The sequence below is a fragment of the Erinaceus europaeus genome, chromosome 6 (assembly GCF_950295315.1).
Source record: "Erinaceus europaeus chromosome 6, mEriEur2.1, whole genome shotgun sequence".
In the NCBI taxonomy this organism is placed as follows: Eukaryota; Metazoa; Chordata; class Mammalia; order Eulipotyphla; family Erinaceidae; genus Erinaceus; species Erinaceus europaeus.
In genome coordinates, this window is record NC_080167.1 from 28,639,979 (window position 1) to 28,660,543 (window position 20,565).

Here is a 20,565-nt window from a genome sequence, read left to right on the forward strand (position 1 = left end):
AAGAAAGAAAGAAAGAAAGAAAGAAAGAAAGAAAGAAAGAAAGAAAGAAAGGAAGGAAGGAAGGAAGGAAGGAAGGAAGGAAGAAAACCTGGACCAGGCAGTGGCGCACTCGTAAGAGCACATACTACAGTGTGTGAGGAGTCAGATTCAAGCTCCTGGTCCCCATCTGCAGGGGGGAAGTCTCACAACTGGTAAAACAATGCTCTATCCAATAAGAAAATAAAACATTAAAATAAATTTCTAGCTGTAACCATGAACTGTGAACTCAGACCAACAGGGACTCAGAGGTTGGGGCTCCTGTGCTAAATGTAAATATATGGGCTCTGGGTCAGGTTGACAGGGTAAACAGTTCATTTTATTCATGGATTCTCTTCAAGACTGGGAGATACTCTCTGCCCTAATCCAACTTTCTAACCCCATCTTCTCAGATAATATTTTTGTCTACCTTCATTTTAGCTACTAAACTCAAACAAAAACTATGAAAGTCATAGGTCCCTAGGAACATACTTAAATTAGACTTTCTCACTTCTTTCCACCCCATGGTCCCTATTCTTATCTTCTCCATTCCTACTTTTTTTGGTTCCTGTTCATTAATCATTTTTTTAAACTTTCTTTTTTTAAATATTTATTTTATTTATTTATTCCCTTTTGTTGCCCTTGTTTTATTATTGTAGTTATTATTGTTGTCGTCATATTTGAATAGGACAGAGAGAAATGGAGAGAGGAGGAGGAAGACAGAGAGGGGAAGAGAAAGACAGACACCTGCAGACCTGCTTCACCGCCTGTGAAGCGACTCCCCTGCAGGTGGGGAGCCGGGGACTCGAACCGGGATACTTACGCCGGTCCATGCACTTTGTGCCACGTGCACTTAACCCGATGCACTACAGCCCGACACCCTATTAATCATTTTGTCCCACTTTATATCTTGCTGCCTTTCAACCACCAAGCTGTAGACACTATCATAACTATCATGATTCCATCCTGTCTTCCATTGGCAGACAGCCTCACCAATATGTCCTGGAACCTCACCTCTCCAGAGCTCTACCCTACTAAGGAAAGATAAAAACAGGTTGAGGGTATGGATCAACCTGTCATCACCCATGTCCAGCAGAGAAGCAATTACAGAAGCCAGACCTTCTACCTTCTGCTCCCCATAAAAGTCTTTGGTCCATACTCCCATTGGGGGAGAAGTAAAAGTGGGGGGAGATGACCAGAGGGCTCTGAACTCTAGCTCCATTAGGACCCGGAGAGAGAAAAGGAAGAAAAAAAAAGTAAAAAAAGTAAGAGGTGTAGGTGTGACTTGAAAAGCAGTAGAAGATGGAACTGTGGAAGAAGTGGGCAAATATCTATAAATACAGATGGATAGTTATGGAAATGATAGTCAGCCCATGTCTGTGACTTTGGGGGAGCTGCTGTTGCTTCCAGTGAAGGGAACGGGGATACAGAACTCTGGTGGTTGTAGTTTTGTGGGTCAATAGTGAGTCACTAATAAAATTAAAATAAAAAGAGGAAAAAATTCTTAAAAAAAAAAAAGAAAGCCAAGTAAAATTTAGTCCTCTGAGGAATCTACTACTTTTACAGTGTAGCCCCAGCCTCTTGCTCTAGTACAGAACCCTTCCCAAAAATGTTCAAAAGTGTTTTTTTTAGTCCCATTATCCACTTCTGTCTTATCCTCGTACCCCCTGCTCATCTAACACCATTTCAGATCTCTTTCTGTCTCTCATTTGGTATCTGCTACTCAGCTATACTCCCCTGAGGTTAGAAACATTCACATTGAGGGCCACACTCTATTCACAACTGCCCGCCTGCCCTAAACATGACAGCTACAAGGGTTTTCTCACCAGAACTAGCCCTTAGCCTTGCTTTCATGCCATTCTCTAGAGATGTGTGGTTGGCTATAACCAAAGATCTGTGACAGTGTTTCACTGCTCAGTTGAGAACTTTACCATAGCTATCTCCAACACTCACACCAGAATTCAAATATCTGAAGGATGTGGGCAGTGTGCCAGGGTCTGTTCCAGTCAATATTCTCATCCTTATCACTTCACCCAACTCATTTTTACAAGTCAGAGATCCCTCAGTGTCGTCTCTATTTTCTTCTTCAATCTATATTTTTGATATTTACTTGTTACTCTGCTCAGAGTTCAGAACTCAAGAAGATCATCTGCTATCTCTAAAGAAGCTACTGAGTAGGGGAGATAGCATATGCAAACAGATTCTCATATCTGAGGTTCCAAGGTCCCAAGTTCAGTGGCCTTCACCATAACCCAGTCCTGAGTAGTGCTCTGGTAAACAAACAAACAAACAAATAAATAAAAGAAGGGAGAAACTGGCCATCTAAGAGAGCACTCCATCTTTACCTGCACATGAACACCCGGGCCTCTCCCCTGGGACTACCCTGCAGACACCCCTACCTTCATGGGCTATCTGGCTTCCTTTCTAGACTGTTGGGACCATTTATCACTGTATCCCCAGTGCCTCACCACAGAAAATGTACAATAATTATCTTGAGGATAAACAAACTCTTAAATTGCAAATTTTCTTCTTCTCTCCTCTGACTTGGGATGTTATACATGCAAGACTACACATACACACACACACACACACACACACACACACACACACACACACAGCCCTTGGAGGATATAAAAAGACAAGCATCAAAATTGCCCTTTCATTTTACTGTGGATTGTAAACCATTATTCACCCAATAATGAAAAAAAAGAATACATATAATTTAAGAGACCTCTTTCCCCATACTTATTTTGGTTTGTTCAGTGCAGTGAAGAACTTAAAAGGTTTTTTTTCCTCAAATAAGATAAAAAATAATGCAATGTAGATGTGTGTACCATTACCCTTCACATAATGAAAAGTTCTTGGATTATTTACTGTTAATTTATTATAGACTTTTATTAAAGAGGAAATATTTCTGAATACTAAACTTAAGCCACATATTTTCCTGCCTTATAATCAGTTCATCATATGTTATTATTGGTGCCTTTGGCTAATTAGTTAAAGATATCAATATAAGTGGTGCAGTAAAGCACTAGAATCTAAAGCATGAGGTCTTGAGTTCAATCCTTGGAATCACATGTACCAGAGTGACATCTGGTTCTTTCTCCCTCCCCACCTATCATTCTTCATGAATGAATAAATAAAATATTTTTTAAAAATGAGTTTGTGTTTTAAAAAATATATACATCAATTTAAGAGCATACATACTATAACATAGAGATTCCCACTAGATGGCAAAAGTTAAAGCAATGTCATTTTACATTTACTTATTTATTTATTTATTTATTTTCCTTTTGTTGTCCTTGTTGTTTTTAATTGTTGTTGTAGATATTGCTGTTATTGATGTCATCATTGTTAGATAGGACAGAGAGAAATGGAGAGAGGAGGGGAAGACAGAGAGGAGGAGAGAAAGATAGACACCTGAAGAACTGCTTCACTGCTTGTGAAGTGACTCCCCTGCAGGTGGAGAGCCAGAGGCTTGAACCGGGATGCTTACGCTAGTCCTTGGCTTTGTGCCACCTGTGCTTTACTTGCTGTGCTACTGCCCAACTCCTTACTTTACATTTTTATACCTCTCCATGTGCCCTACATTAGACAGGGATGGCACTATAACAAGAGGTTGAAAGCATAACAGAAATTTTTTAAAAAGTGCTCTTTCCACTTCTGAGGGTTAGAATACTTCTCAACATTTATGAAACAAAATCCATCGGCTGACTCATAGAAGCCTGACACTACAGGAGGCAGAGGCAAACATCTGTCACCACCTTACTCACTTCTTCTTTTTGGGGGGGCAGCAATGTGCTAGCAGAAGGTTCCAGCAGTTACTAAAAGGAGGTCACTGATGGCAGAAATTCCTGGAAAACCCAACAGGTCTTTAAGTGCCCTAGATCTGATTTCTGCTGGTGTGTCAGCCCATGGCACACCATGGCAGCGAGCTGTCCTCTTGTCCCAGGATTAGAGAGGCAGAGAGGTTGTATGTATCTTCAGGACTACATACATGCCAAAACTACCTCCCCTAGCCCACTGGTATCCAGATATGCAGGAACCCTCTAGGAAGTGAGCCCCATATGCACTATCTCTGTGCCCAGGGCATGCCTGCTTCCTCAGAGCATCCTTGTTAGACAAGAAATAGGGAATTCGAGAAGGCTGGGGGCTCTAGGGATATGCACTGGGGAGGTCACACTTGTGAGGCTGAAAAGCCAAGACAGCTGGGCTAGAGAAACTTATAGTCATCACCCACATTTCCAATAGCAATGCCCAGTCATGAGAAGCCTGGTAGATTCTAGCACGCCTAATGCAGCCAGCAGGGACACAAGCTGATGGCTCTAAGATGTGACACTTACATGACCCCAGAGGTGAGTACTCACTTCAAAACCCACTCCTGATGGCTTAAAGAGACCACAAATGGGCAGGGGCTACATCCTTCATATGACCCAGAGGCTATGACAATACAGAATAGTGCCTTGCATTTTTGTGACATTTTAACTTGTAGGGCATTTGCATAGGTGGTGTCTCATTTGCTCACACAGTGATCACTCTTTAGTGTGTGTGTCATTGCCTTCATTTGTAAATGATCATCTGATAACCCATTTTACATTTATTTTACATTTATTGCCCACTTTAGCAAGAAGCAGAAAACCAAGGCTCAAACATTGTAAGGGGTCAGACATCAGTTGTATGTTAGATAGTAAGTCCTGATCAGTATATATAGTCAGATCAGTAGCTCAGACTCCAGGGCTTTTCCTGTCAAGGTGCAGCCCAGTGTGTGGAACAATACCGCCAGCACCCCTGGGAGTAGTGTTAGGAAAGCAGAATCTCAGATCTACCCACACACACTGAATTGAGGCTGGTCTGACAACTAAATCCAGGTGACTTGAAAAGTGTTAAAGTTTTGAGGGGCTCTATGCTTATATACTTTCCTCTCTGCTATGGATACTTTCCTAACTTCACCTGGAAGAAGTAGTCTAAATTGGGAGGACTTAGAGAAAAGAAATTTCCACTTTATTGCTTCCTGAGAACTACTATATAAGCTATTCTGTTCATCCAGCATCTACTTTTCTCTTTAACACTCCCCCCTACCTTTTTTTTCCCTTCCAGGTCCTGCACATCCCAGCCCCCTCAGCTGACTCCAGATTTTCTCTCCAGCATTAGTTTTAAGAAAGTCACAAATATTGAAGACTGGGGTTTTGTTTTTTCTTGCTTTCTGGAAATTCTAAAGTTTGTTTAAAGAACTCTTACTTTGAATTGTGACAGAGTTATGAGTTCAGGACTGTGTAAAGGCTGGTGTTAATTTTTTTTTCTCTCCTTCATTTGGTAGAGTAACCTCTTCAATAGTACACAGGGCTTAATTTATAGATTAATTGATTAGTAAATTAGCAGCTCTGTAGTCATTCAATTGTCACCCCTCCTGACATTTGACAAAGTAGTCACCATCATTCTCCCATGATTTTTCCTAGGTACTTCTTATAGAAAACAATTTTAAATAAAGATACCAGTGTCTTTCATGTTTAACTAGTGGACTTTATTGATCTTTCATTTTTTTCCCACTCCATGGCTTTTTCTTTCTTTTTTTTTTTTTTTGCCTCCAAGATTATTGCTGAGGCTCAGTGCAGGCACTACCAATCCACTGCTCCTGGTGGCATATTTTTTCCCATTTTTTATTGGATAAGACAGAATGAAATTGTGAGGGGGGGGGAGAGAGAGAGAGAGAGAGAGAGATAAACACCTGCAGAATTGCTTCATTACTCGTAAAGTGTCTCCCTTGTAGGTGGGGAGCTAAGGGCTCAAACTCAGATCCTTGTAGCTTCTTGACTTTCTTAACCACTACTGAGCTTTGTCACTTCTGTGTTGTGTTCACAACAATCAGTTAAGAGGTACTGGACCTACCTGATTCCAGCAGTGGTCATCTCATTGAAAGTGGTGGTTGTATTGAAAACATGTACTTAAGATAGCAGCTGGCAGGGCTAGGGAGACAGCTTAATGGTTTTACAAAAGACTTTTATGCCTGAGATTCCAAGGTCCCAGGTTCAATTCCTAGTACTACCATAAGTCAAAGCTGACTAGTACTCAGGTATCTCTCTCTCTAATAAAACAAATATTAAAGAAAGATAGCATCTGGCTCTGGCCTTCAGAGGAATCTCTGTCTAAGATTATGAAAGAATGAAAGAGAGGAGGGAGAGAGTGTTTCATCTTCTCTGCTAGCAAGAGAGGGCAAGAAGGAGCACATGTGCTCACTTTCAGCCTGTTGTGAGAAGTAACAACATAATACTCTCTTTCAGTTTAAAGAAAGGTATGTGCTAATTAAAACTTAAATACACATAAGTCCACTTAGTTGTTAGATACATCATTTACTCAATATTTGTGACTAACGTCAAGCCATTATTTTCCTTTTGCCTTTGGGACAATCCTGGGCCCTATCAAAATTTCTAAACTGATTTGTTTCAATATGCTATTCAGGAGAGGTGCTTAAGTGCCTCTTTAGGAAATTTTGGCTGGTCCTGAAGCCAGTAGTTAAAGTTAATACTGAGAATGCCCCAGGCCTATGTTTCTGTTTCTAAACAGGTTCCACACTCCCGCATGCCCTATCTCCACAATTTGTTCCAAATCCTTTTTTTTTCACTAAGAGGAAGTGTGAGGCCCCCCTTCCCCTGGAATTAGTGTTCTGAGTTAGAGGTAGTTCTTAAAAAAGAGTCCAAATAACTATTTGAATAGGTAAAGAATTTGGCACTTTCAGCTAACTTTACAGTGACATAAGGACAGATGCCCAGAAAAACTCTGGTCTTAAAGTAGCCTGTCCCCAAGCTTATTTGTTGCTTGGACCCAATGATGCTTCATTTTGTGACTTCTGATATCAACTTCAGATAGGGTTAAAGTCTGATACAAATGATGAATTTTGGGGGCTATATGCCTGGTGGTATAGAGGAGAAAGTGGTAAAGGGGTGAAGAGCTTTCTACTATCAAACATTCCATTTCTGAGACTGGCAAAAGGAAGATTCCCAGGACTTATGTATGGTCACCTTCACCAGCATTGTTCCTTGAGTGTTTTCTGAGTAGCTTTCATTTGTTCAGCAGCAAGTTCCTGACACATTCTACACAGGGTCTGTGCTCTATGCAAACACTGAGATCTGGTGACTGACTCAGATGAGGACAACTGGACTCTTGAGGAGAACTGGGGGATTACTGAGGGAGGTGGGTTAGACTCAGACTGTCTGGCCTCTGTTTTCAAGGGGAAGTCATACTAATAAATTCCAAAAGAGAAAATATAATCAACAAAGTTCAGATACTCTGCTTTGGTTCTGACAGTCATCCTGACAGACAGTCAGACTTAGGCACTCATATAACTAAAGTAATAAATAGCAGGTTTCAGATGGAATGAGGAATCAAGTCTCTGTTGTGAACACCCCTGAGGGAAGGCAGGCCATAAGCAGCAGTCATATCACCCGGCTCCGTGGACTTTCAGTCCTCACCCCAGGTTGAGTATTGGTATGCTTCTGGATTCTGCTTGTGAAGCCTTCTGATTTTATCATCACATTGGGTTCTCTTGTGTTGCTTGCTATGTGTTCTGTTTGCATGTCCACTGTTGGCTGGGCACCCCATGCCTCCAAGATATTGGTTTGGTCTCCCCCCACCCCCAGCCTCTGGGACATTTGGTTTAGTCATCATTGGTTTGTGCTTCTTTCTTCTCCCTGCCCCCTATTGTACATACTTCCTTGGCTCCTGACTCTCCCGCCAGAGGACAGAGATGCAAGACAGAATTGGGTTGTGATTAGATTAGATTAGATTAGATTAGATTAGATTAGATTGTTGAACTGCATCCCTGCTTGTGAATAAAGATTGAACTGCATTCTCAGCTCGGCCTTGAGCCTCTGGTCGTCTCTGTTTCCCACCCGCGAAGCCAGCCCGGCAAAAACGACAAAATGGTGCCCAAACAGGGACTAAGACCAATGTGGCACCTAACCTGCCCATCCACCAGATAAGTAAAGTGGTTTGGCTACCTATCCACTATGGGCTGCAGTTGGCGAGGCTGGTGCAGCACATGGTCCTGCCGCTCTCTTGCTCTCCATGTCTTTGGGCAACGCTGCTGGAGCCGCCGCCTGACCTGCGGGCTGCAGAGTCCATGAGAATGCGGGTCCTGCCTCCACGGAGTGACTCTGGGCCACACTTTGGTTCCCTGACCAGGAAACTTTGGTTCCTTGTGGCCGTGATCGTGGAGATTTCCCCTGGGACTTTCTGGACTACCTCTCACATGTTTCCCGCGAAGAGAGACTACTCTGACTTGGGGAGTGTTCTCCATTGCCCTGGCGGTCCCCAAAAGTGGAGACACATGGTTGGTTTTGCCCTCCTGATTCGGTTCTTTATTCTATGGGAAGACTTTTTAAAAAAATGGGTGCCTGCAGCAATCCAGCAAAAACTGCTAGAAGCACCCTAAATGGAATTTCAAAGAGCTTTTTGGACTAGGATGCCCTCCGGGGACTCATGATGCTACATGGTGAGATCTCAATAATCTGGTTCAAGAAATCCATTTGGACCCCTGTTCTCTGACATCGCCCACAAGATGGCATGACTACAACACACACCCCCAAAACCAATGATGTCACCTGATGTGATCTGAAGAACCTGATTCACAGACTCCAAGGACAGAACTTTCTTACTGCCTGTCTGCCCTTCCTGCTTCTGCTTTGCCTGTCACATTTTGGCGGTTCTAGATCACTCTCTACAGAAAAGTGGAATTCCAGTGGCTGACCTTCCCCATGGAGATAGACACAGAACATTTCATCCCCTGGCATTTCTTCTGTGGTCATCTACTTTGGACTGGCACTTCTATCGGACTTACTGGTACACAACTCTATAGCAGCTTCCCTTTATGATGCTGGGTTTCTCAAAGACTGACTGCAGCCAGCAGCCTTGGGACTCTATAGGAAACACCCCCCCCCCTTGCTAGGTAATGCCCACAGAGGCAGGAAATGCCCATTGAGGCATGAAACGCCCCCAGAGGCAAGAGATGCCCACAGAGGCAGGAAATGTCCTTAAGCCTGATATAAGCCTTGCACTTTGAGGCAAGAAACGCCCCCCTCAGGTCTTCCCTTGGCATCACACTGGTTCTCGCTGCTCTCTTACTTGTTCCTCCATGTCTTGTGCCAGTTTTTTTTTGGAAAATTCCTGTATGATATAGGTTTCTGTTCACCCCACACTCCTGATACTATGGCCATTAGTTAAAAAGAAAAGGGGGAATTGTTGGTATGCTTCTGGATTCTGCTTGTGAAGCCTTCTGATTTTATCATCACATAGGGTTCACATGTGTTGCTTGCTATGTGTTCTGTTTGCATATCCACTGTTGGCTGGGCACCCCCTGCCTCCAGATACATGAATATTCTTAGAATCATCACAAGTATAAAAAGAAACTTCACAGTCTGGTTTACCTTTCCCAAAGGTAAAATGATACACTTATCAACACAAGTCATTATCTAGACCCTCAGTAGTTCCTTAACACAAAGTTCCACATAAAGCTTCTATCTGCTGGATAGAAAGCACAACACTAATACAAAATGTACTCAGCTCTCAGAAGTCCATGGGTTAAAGAAAAAGGAATTAAATATAAATGCAAAAATGACAGTTGAGGAAGAGCATGTTCCCTTTCTCCCTTTTCTGGGGTCCTACCACAGGTCATTGCTGGATGAGGCTGCCTTCTCCTACTTCATATCAAGGGGTCCCTATTGCTGAGAGTTAGCAGTGGAGGAAGCAGGTGTTCACCTCCTGCAGGGAGCATTGGGCTCCTCTGAGGGGGCAGGTGATACTGACTTCTGACCACTTTTACCACTGACTAGGCTCAGAACCAGGGCCACCTCACATCAGGAGCACTTAGGAGAACATTCCCAGAGATATGGACCCTAGGTCGGAGGCACCTACCTGTATCGCTGCTTCACAGACTGTTTCTCTGCTGACTTGCAGATATGTCCAGCATAGTACAAGGGGAAGAATAAAGAGTTCCAGTTGGTGGCAAACCAAGTCAGGGTGAAGGGTGCATCAAACTTCCTGAAGGTCAGCTTGGCCAGCTGTGTGGAGCCGGCCCAGGAGGAGCACACACACAGCACTACTGCCACACCCCAGAAGATCTTCTTGAGCTGAGCCTTGGAGCATCTCCAGCAGAAGTGGCTTGTTCTCCCACTGGCCTCTGTCCCTGCTGGTGCCTGGGCTTCAGTAGGGCCAGGGGATTCCCGGGGTCGCTCCTCCCCTAGGGAAAGAGAAAGCATGGTTAACTGAGTCCTTGCACCTCATCAACCTGGACCCATCCAGAGCACCAGCATCATCATCACATGCCTGACTCAACTCCAGTGATCATGGTCAGTACTCTGGGGAGGAGAGGAGGCACAGGGGGTTGTGGCATGGAAAGAACTTTCTGAACCAAGAATTAACTTCGAAGTGTGGTCATGGCCACCCCTCAGTTTCTTGAAAATGCAGAATCTATGGTCCTACCCTCCTTTCACTCCCTCCCCCAATCATTATCTGCATTTCAATGGTGAACTATTTGTTCAGGGTTTGGGAACCCTTTTTTCAGAATACACAGAATATTTCTCTATCAGTGCTGTACACTGGACACTAGGTGGTATTAGGAGTTGGAGATTCCTCCTATATGAAGTGGTTATAGGCCTTGAATTCTAGAAGCTCCCCAGTACACTGAAAGAAGATTCACTTCTCCACTCACCCCCACTCTTCCTCAAGATTCTCCTACTATATTTTAAAACTTTATTGGGGGGGGGTAGTTAATAGTTCAGAGTACAGTTGTTGATACATAGATACAACTCTTCATCTCCCCATGATAGGTGGGTAGGTATCTGAAAGAAACTCTCTTTCCAACCCTAGGTCCTTCTCCTCCATGATACATCAGGGCCCCAAGGTCCTTCTATCCCATTCCTTCCCTCTTTCTTCATAGTCTTTAGCTTTGGTGCAATAATCTGCACGCAATCCAAGTATTGTGTTATATTTTCCCTCACTGTTCTTGCTTCTTAAGTGCCACCTATGAGTGAGATCATTTGGTATTGGTCCTTCTCTATGGAAAAACTAGATATTCCCTTCATTGCTTTATTTGCTGTCTGATTTCTTACAGATAGTCTTCAGTTCCACTTTAGTGTGTTACTTAAAAACCTAGTCCCTGGCAGTTGATGCAGTGAAAGCCTCAGACAAGCCATTCTAGAGTCATGTGACTTCTGGAAACAGGGCTGTAGCCAGCCTAAAGCTTAGCTCTGTCACAAGTTGTTCCCACAGCCCATGGGAAAGTGGAATAGGCATTATTTCCAATTGTTTGGATTTTATTCATGATTCTGTGGTTGTTGGTCAGCTAGAAATTTAAACAGAGTTGTAACTCTGTCTAAAAGTTATCTGTCCTTTTTTTATTTTTATAGTTTTGTTAGTACATAATTGGGAAATGGACAGACAGTACTAACTTAATTGGTTTATCTTGGCTACTCTGTAAGGAAGGAAATTTCTTTGGACTCTGATGCACTCATATCTACTCATAATGACCTTAGCAGTCATCCTGGACTCAAAGAATATACAATAAATTAATTTAAATAATAAAGACAATACATCCCTAAGCATGACACTTTTAAAACACCTGCCAAAGCTGTGGAGGCAAGAGACAGATTGAAGGAAAAGACACAGAGCACTGGAGTTTCCTCTGGTTCTAAGCCTCTCCAATGTGGTGTGTAGGCTACATCCAAAGCAAAGCAGGCATCCTACCTGCTGAGTTCTCTGATCATATTTCTTATATTTCTCTCTCCACATTGTTCACAGGAGTGGATCTCTGTCATATAAATTTTCATGTGTGCTGCCCTGAAGGGTCTAGCAGTCTGGGAACTGCCACGTAGCTTATTTCTGCTTGACTAATCCAAAAGAAAGAACTGTGTGGTGTTTCCAAAATGAGCATTAACTTTCCCACTGTGAACAAGCTAAAATTTATCATGAGCTCAGACTACTCACAGACATCTGGGTGGCTCCTGTCAATATACAGAGGTCTGTTGCTGGCATCACAGAATTTGCTAGGCCCACTGGTAAGCTGACCACACCTCCTACTCACAGCACCTGCAGTGGACATCTGGCACTGATGTAAAGAAATTGGTGTGTTGTCTTTTCAGCAGTACAATTGGTTCCAGAATTACCAATGACATTTCAGTCAGACACCCACTTTTTGAATGCCAACAGGATGTCTGGTTCAGGACAAACTCAGGACAACCATTCAGCTGCGAGAGACTGGGAATGTTGTGTGTGAGTGGTGGGGTTCTGGAATTAGTCATTTTTCTGGATCTAATTTTTTTTCCTAGTATCTTTCACAGTTTCCAGTGCTCTCTTTTCAGTGATTCTCAAATAAGAAAAAGATTTGTAGTGAGAGCCCACATGTGATAAGAATCAACAGTTAGGGAAATAGGCAGAAACTCATTCTCCCATCTTTCTCCTAAGAAAGAAGTCCTGTCCCAAACTTTCTTGCTTCAACTTGCCTTTGTCTTTCCCTTCCACTTTCCCTTCTTTGTTCTCCTCTTTCTCATTCTTTCTATCTTTTGTCACTAAGATTATCTCTGGGGCTCCATGTGTGCATGACAAATCTACCTCACTCAGTGGTCTTTTTCCACCTTTTTATTTTTTCTTTTAGGACAGAGAGAAATTGAGAGGGGAGGAGGGTTTAGAGAGGGAGAGAAAATGAGAGCCATCTGCAGCACTACTTCAGCATGCTCACGAAGCTTCCCCACTGCAGTGGGAAATGGGATTTGAACCTGGTCTTTAATGCGTGGTAACATGTGCACTCAACCCAGTGATTCACTACCTAGCACTGTCCAGAATTTTCTACTCTGAATATTGGACTTAGAGCTTAGTGTATTTTTTTTTAAAAAACAGAAGGTAAAACTATAAGATGAAAGAAACTCCAGACAAATAAAGAGTATCTTACTTCTATATTCTCTCACAAAAGGAACACCTGCATTGTCACTGCAGAAATTTGTCACACTGGCATAGACATGAAATAATTGGTTGGTCCTTTGATCATGTTTCCCAGACCCATAGGAATAAGCAAAAATTGAGAACATCCTTGATCCTATTCTCTTCCATGTCTGTAGCCATAGCTTATGATGCTGCAACATTACTGTTAATATCAGAAACTTCAATTTTGCATTAAAGTTGAAGAGTACTTTGTCTTTTTTGTTTTTGTTTTTTGCAGTTCTGTGGGAAACTGAGTTTTTATAGTTTTCTCCTGCTGTTGTGTGAAGACTGGCTTCTGGCTGACACTTCGAGGTGTTCTGAGAGCTTGATACACGTCTAGCATCATCCTGGTGGAGTGCACGATTGTGCCCATGGGTTCTGACAATTTCCTCAAGACCAGCTAGCACTGTTCTTTAGTATTGTTTGTTTTCAGTGCTCTCTCATCTACTTTGTCTTTTCTTTCCTATTTTATGCCTTCTTGTTGTCTTGGCTAATGATAATGACACCCAGTGCTCAGTACTTCACTTGGTGCTGGCTACATCACTGAAATTAATTTAGTTGAAATACTTATCTTTTTGTTGTTGTTGTTTGTTTTTGGTTTTGTTTTTTACAGTTCTGTGGGAAACTGAGTTCTACCTACTGAGATTCAGTGCAGTGGGTATGTCAATGAGTACTCGTGGTGTACCCTGGGGCCACTGCTCACTTTGTTGTGTCTTAAAACAACTGGGGAAATAGCACACTCTGGTAGAGTACACTGCACCATATGTGAGAACCAGGGTTCAACCTCCTGGCCACCACATGTGAGTACTGTGCAGAGGGGAGATTGCATGGTTGATGGAGCTGCTTCTCTCTCCTTCTTTAAAGAAAAAAAATCTACTTGGAATTTCAGCCATATGTAGATGCAAAGTCCAAGAGGAAAACTCTGATGGCAAAAGTAATAATGAGAAAAACAGTTTGGGGTCTGTGAGATAGTTCATCTGGGAGGGTGCCTGCTTTGCCATGTGTGTGACATAGGTTCACATTTGGCCCCTGATGCACTGGGGGAAGCTTCAGGTGCTGGGGTTTCTCTCTCTCTCTCTCTCCCTCTCCCTCTCCCCCTTCCTCTCTCTCTCCCTCTCTCCTTCTTTCTTCCTTATACTCTTAAAGTAGTGAAACTTCAGGTATCACAAAAAAGCAAAGCAACAAACAAAAATAAAATTCTGAAGTAAAATCCTAATACAAGGTAACATATTATACAAATTCAGGTAATATAATCAATAATGGCCAGCCATTATTTGTTTGTAGTCAAAGATAATCCTATTTAGGAAGTAGGAATAGGATAATCCTATTTAGGAAGTAGGAGCCCGTCCCAGGCTCAGAGTCCTAGTACACACCGAGGGCTGGCATCCCGGGCTCATAGGTCTAGTCAGAAATCCCTCACAAAATCAAATACTTTAATACTTTCCTGATTATCAACATGATTCCTGATCCTGGCACTGGCTGCAGGGCAAGGAAAAACACTAGAAAGCAAAAGTTATATCCTCCCTCCAGACATCCTGGCTTTGTCTAGCACGAGTGCCCACAATCTAAAGGACATTCAATTTCAGATCAAAGAATGTGTTTTAATTTAGATACTATCTTCCTGACATTTTGGGTTAGCCTTACAACCTTCTAGTATTGCGCTAATTTTCAAATAGTGTAGTGAGTCAGAGTTAGTATCACTGTCAAGAACCCCCATTGCAATGATTACAGAGGTAAGAATATCCACATAGAAATAAAATGCAGTTTCACAGTATTAACTTGTCACTTAACAATGAACTCTGAAGGCCTAGGAAGTGCTCATTGAGTAGAGAACATGCCTTTTAGGCATAAGGCCCTGCCTGGGCTTGATCCTGATACCGCATGGGAGTACCATGGGTAGTACCAGAGTGAGAGGGGTACCATGGATGGTGGAATGGTGCTTTGATGTCTTTCATTTTACTTCCTTCCCTGTGTTTCTCTCAAAATGTAGAAAAATTGGACTAGTAGATGGCTCAGCAATATAGCACATGCACTAGTCCCTGGGTTCAATCACCAGTATCACATTATGAAACAATGGAATGGATGACTGGATGAATTCAGGTCTACAGCATGCATTTGTAGTCTAGCAAATAAAGTTTTAAAACAAAGAATCAATTAATGACTTTAATGTTACAATGAAGGTGAAGAACCACCAAATCATGTAATGTGAAATTTCATTGCTAATCTAGTTTTGAATTAAAGTAGATTTGAACTAGGAAAATTGTTCTTTTTGTTACTTTGCCACCAGGGTTATTGCTGAGACTCTGCACCTGCACAATTCAAACCCCCCCTGGTGAATTCTTCTTCTCTTACTCTTTATTTTTTAAGATAGAGGGAAAAAGAAGAAGAAGTGAGAGATAAAGAAGAGAAACATCACAGCATTGCTCCTGCAACTTCCCTCATGTAGGAGCTTCCATGGGAACATGAACACAGGTCCTTTTATGTGAAAAAAATGTGTGTAGTCAACCAGTTGAGACATGCCTGGCCCCAAATAAATTATTATTTTTTATTTATTTTTACCACTAGGGTTATCTCTGGGGCTTGCTGCCTACAGGACTGCACCAGTCTTGCCAGCCATTTTTTTCTCTTTCTTTTTGTCAGATAAGGACATAAAGAGAGAGGAGAGAGAGAGAGAGAGAGAGAGAGAGAGGAGAGACACCTGTAGCACTGATCCACTGCTCATGAATCTTATTCCTTACTCTTCAAATGGGGACTGGGGGCTTGAACCTGGGTTCTCAAACATGGTAAAATATGTGTATTCTACTTGGTGAATCACCACCCATTCTCTCCACTGAACCCCTCACCCCCAATCCCAAATAAATGTTTCTTTTTGCTTTTTTAAACATTTATTTATTTATTTTCCTTTTTGTTGCCCTTGTTTTTTATTGTTGTTGTAGTTATTATTGTTGTTGTTATTGATGTCATTGTTGTTAGATAGGACAGAAATAAATGAAGAGAGGGGGGGAAAACAGAGAGGGGGAGAGAAAGATAGACACCTGCAGACCTGCTTCACCACCTGTGAAGCGACTCCCCTGCATGTGGGGAGCCGGAGGCTCAAACCAGGATCCTTATGCTGGTCCTTGCACTTCGTGCCACATGCGCTTAAGCCCCTGTGCTATTGCCTGACTCCCTCTTTTTGATATATATATATATATATATATGAAGGAAGGGAAGGAGGGAGGAAGGAAAAAACATGGAACAGTGGATTCTTAGTGCCAACACTGAGCCCTAGTTAATCCTGGTGGCAAGAGAGAAAGAGAAAGGGTGAGGGGGATGGGAGAGGGGCCAGGTGGTGTACTTGGTTGAATGGATATGTTACAATGTGTAAGAACCCAGGCTCAAGCACCTGGTCCCCACCTGCAGGGGGAAAGCTTTGCAAGTAGTGAAGCAGTGTTGAAGGTGTCTCTGTCTTTCTTCCTCTCTATCATCCCCTTCCCTCTCAATTTCTGGCTGTCTCTATGTAATAAATAAAGATAATTAAAAATAAAAGGAAAATGTATTTAAAAAAGAGAGGATGGGAGAAAGAAAGAGAAAGCTCCCCCACCCCCAAAAATTATTCTATAACTTGGTTACCTGTCTGAATAATTTTAGCAAAGGTATATTAATAAAACTTAAACAAAAATAAAAATCATATCTTAAATGTATACTCTTATTTGAAAAGTAACACAGGCAGGACAAGATTTCTTAAAATGTTCTTAAAATGATCAGAGAGAGGTTCTTTAACTATAAGAATATTCAGGGCTAGTGGACACTGAGAATATTCAAAACGTAACTACGTAGTGTATGCTTCCCATATTACAAATGTCTCCTGGAGTCCACCCCATAAAGAATCAGATATCCAAGTCTAATTCATTATAAACTTTCTATTTTATTGTGCTGAAACTCTTACAGTAAAGATTTGCCAGTTTTATTACCTCACATATTTCTAGTTCTCTTATTAAACTAGACCTACCCCATGTAAATTAGGAATATTCTTTGAAAAAAGTTCTGGACAGTATAAAAAACATGTTGACTTATTGTAATCTTAGTGATAACCAAATATAATACTTTTTGCATTGTGCTGCATTTCCCCAATCTTTTATGCTTAGACATACACACGAGAGAGAGAGAGAGAGAGAGAGAGAGGAGAGGGAGATAGAGAGATAGAGAGATAGAAAGAGAGAGAGAAAACAAAACTGGTGTCATGATGTACTTCATCTAGTATTCATTTAACCTAATTTAAACCAGTATGAAGTTTAGAAACCTTACAGGGTTATGACCTATTCTAGGAGCATTTTGATCAGATAGGAAATTGTCATAAGGCATTAACCCTGTGCCAAGAACTTGGTCAACAAACAGAACACATATTACTGTTCTTCAGGATCTTAGTCTATCCAGGAGTGACAAAAGGGAGCTCTGAAAGAACTAATGACAATTCCATGCAAAATGGTAAGTTTGTGATTGTAATGGGAATTGAGAATAGTAACAAGGCCTAGATCTCAAATAGATCCCTCTCTCCACTGTTACTGGTCATCTCTATCAGTAACAACACAATAGACCCCTTTGTGGGCCCCCATAGGACCATGCCCTCAACGTGGATCAACAACGGTAGAGAATGTTCCATCCTCCAAAGGGAGGCTGGACAACAGATTCTATGTTCCACTTGAGGTAGATGGGTCCTGAAATTGGGGCAGCTTGGCATGTTCCTACTCATGACTACAGAATGTGAGCTCAGATCTATAGGGATACAGAGGTCACATAGGCTCCTAAGCTGAATAGGGGTCCCAGATCACATCAAATCAATGGGGTTTACAGTCAACAATATTTATATACCTTTCCTATATTTGGGAGCTACTCTCTTCCCTGATCCAGCTTTCTGGTCCTTTTTCTAGCCATGACATCATCCCCCCTGAAAATAACTTGGATCCACCTGCATATCAGATGTTAGGATCAGGAAAAACGAAGAAACAAACAAATAAAACCACTAGTATAGTCATAGGCTCTTTGGAATATAACTAAAATAGGACTATTAACTATCTATAAAATAGAGACAACCCCCTCCAACTGTTCATCTGAACTATTCCAGCCTTTAGGTTCATGATTAGTCAACAGTTTTTTTTTTTGCTTTATATGTTAACTCTTTTTTTCAGCCACCAGGTTTCAGATGCTAACATGATGCTAAACGGACTTCCACAGAACCCTGCCCCACTAGGTAATGAGAGAGACAGGCTGGGGAGTATGGATCAACCTGTCAATGCCAATGTTCAGCAGGGAAGCAATTACAGAAGCCAGACCTTTCACCTTCTGCACCCCATAATGACCCTGGGTCCATACTCCCAAAGGGATAAAGAATAGGAAATTATCAGGGGATGGGATGGGATACAGTGCTCTGGTGGTGGGAACTGTGTGGAGTTGTACCCCTCTTATCTTATGGTTTTTGTCCACATTTCCTTTTTATAAATAAAAATTTAAGAAAAAAAAAAGAAGTAGAGAAGAAGAGGCTGGCCCTGGCCCTCAAGAAACAGACAAAAAACATCCTGAGTTAAGAAAGGAACAAAGTTCAGGGTCAGCTATATAGTCTGTGGAACAGAAAGGAAGATGGTGAAGTCTGAAATCCAAAGTTGATTTTCTGTGCTGTAGGATACCCAAACTCTCTCTGGTCAGACACATAGGTTAGACACTTAGGATGAAGGGGTTTGAGCCAACTCATATTTTGCCGCTACTTTATGTAGGGAATATATGCTTCAATATCCATTGAAGATAACATGAGTGAAATAGTATATTTAGAGTGACATGGAAGTTATCAGGGATTTGATAATCAAACACAATTATTCTCCACTACTTGAATTCTCAGGTCATGTCAATGAATTGTCTAATTTATACTCAGATTTTAGAAAGAAGGAACTGCAAGGGCATTATGCCTCTAAAAGTTCGCTCAAATATCCACTGAAGGAAACTTGTTTACTTTCTCTTCCCTCCCAAATGGCAAGTTAAGGATTTCCTCTATATTTGGCTTCTTGCCTCTAGTTTAGCTGACAGCAGCAGCACAGGTTACCTCAATGAAGTCAATGTTGATTTGGCCTCATGATTTCCTGTCCCAGCTCCTTTGATTAATACTTATTAAGAAATACTATGCATGCCACCCTCAATCCCATTCTTCAACATACCTTGTCTTCCAACAACCCTTCTTTTATGATCTTTTGTCTTCCTGTTTAGCATTGTACTTTTGCCAATAGTTCTGGGACTAACACAAGGTAGATTAGATGTTATAATTGTGCATGTCCTTTTATCTGTGCCACTGCCAAATGCTCTGTTAATACCATGTAAATCACACAGAAGTGCTAGTGGACAAGATAATTCTCATTCCTTGGTGGAGTTGCTTCGAATAAACATTTTGGATAAAGGTGTGTGTGTGTGTGTGTGTGTGTGTGTGTGTGTGTGTGTATGTGTGTGTGTGTGTCTTCTCTTGCATGAAATGTCTACTTTCATGGCATGGTGAGAGGTCATCATATTGATGTGGGAACTTCCATCCTGAATTCTGGCAATGACTGAATCATAAACCAGTCTTATGACCTACAAAATCACACTCAGAAACTCACCTCCTATCATGGATTTTTTTTTTTTCATCAGAAAAATGTAACGGTTTATTCTGCTATCCAAAGATAATTGCAATTTACATTTTGTTTACACTTTTGGATATTTTTAGAGTTATATAGTTTACATATACTTTTGTATGCTATTTTTTGGTTTTATAAAACATTCAGTCACATTAGTCAAACAGAAGCAATATGTAAGAGCCGCAGCTATTAAGAACAATGAACCGACCTCTCTGACCCATCTTGGATGGAGCTAGAAGGAATTATGTTAAGTGACCTAAGTCAGAAAGATAAAGGTGAGTATGGGATGATCCCACTCATAAACAGAAGTTGAGAAAGAAGAACAGAAAGGGAAACTCAAAGCAGGATCTGACTAAATTTGGAGTAGGAGACCAAAGTAAAAACCCTGGGTGGAGAGTGAGGGTAGATGTTCAGCTTCATGAGGCTCTGGGGGGGAGGTGGGGAGGGAAGGAATGGAATGGAATGAGACAGAGTCTTTCGGTGGTTGGAATGGTGTTTATGTACACTCCTATTAATTTGTAGTCATATAAATCTCTAAGTAATATGAGAGGGGAAAACTGATTGAATGTCTCAAACTTTTTAAAGCACAGACTGTCTTTTTAATGCATAGGCTGAGTCTTTGATATGTTGACTCATAGTCCAGGGAGAACAGAAGCAACCAGTGGCATAGCTATATACAAATAATGTCAAAGGACATAAAATATGGTGAGGGTGTGTATGATACAGCAAATCCTAACAAAGGGATTTTTCAAAGTTAACCCAATTTCCAAACAATGTGATTATAGCAATAACTATCTATTGTCTTCTTAAACCCCAAGACAGCAGTAACCTCCTGCTTCCTCTATAGAACCCATATTTCCCCCAGTCCTGGAACCTCTGGAGGTGGGGTTCACTTTCTTGCGTGCTTCTCTCAAGTCATACCAAATGATATTGCATCCACCGATCCCAA

The 20,565-nt window shown here is 41.7% G+C and overlaps 1 protein-coding gene across 2 annotated transcripts in view; it reads right to left on the reverse strand.

Annotated features, from left to right (window-relative positions):
* The window catches only part of SLC35F3 (solute carrier family 35 member F3), a 481,439-nt gene that overhangs the window by 113,471 nt on the left and 347,403 nt on the right, over window positions 1-20,565 (reverse strand). For both annotated transcript variants that reach the window (XM_007522917.3, XM_016188059.2), the window contains one exon: window positions 9,922-10,246. In XM_007522917.3, the coding sequence (XP_007522979.1) occupies window positions 9,922-10,246 (325 nt within the window). The remainder of the gene's footprint in view (window positions 1-9,921; window positions 10,247-20,565) is intronic.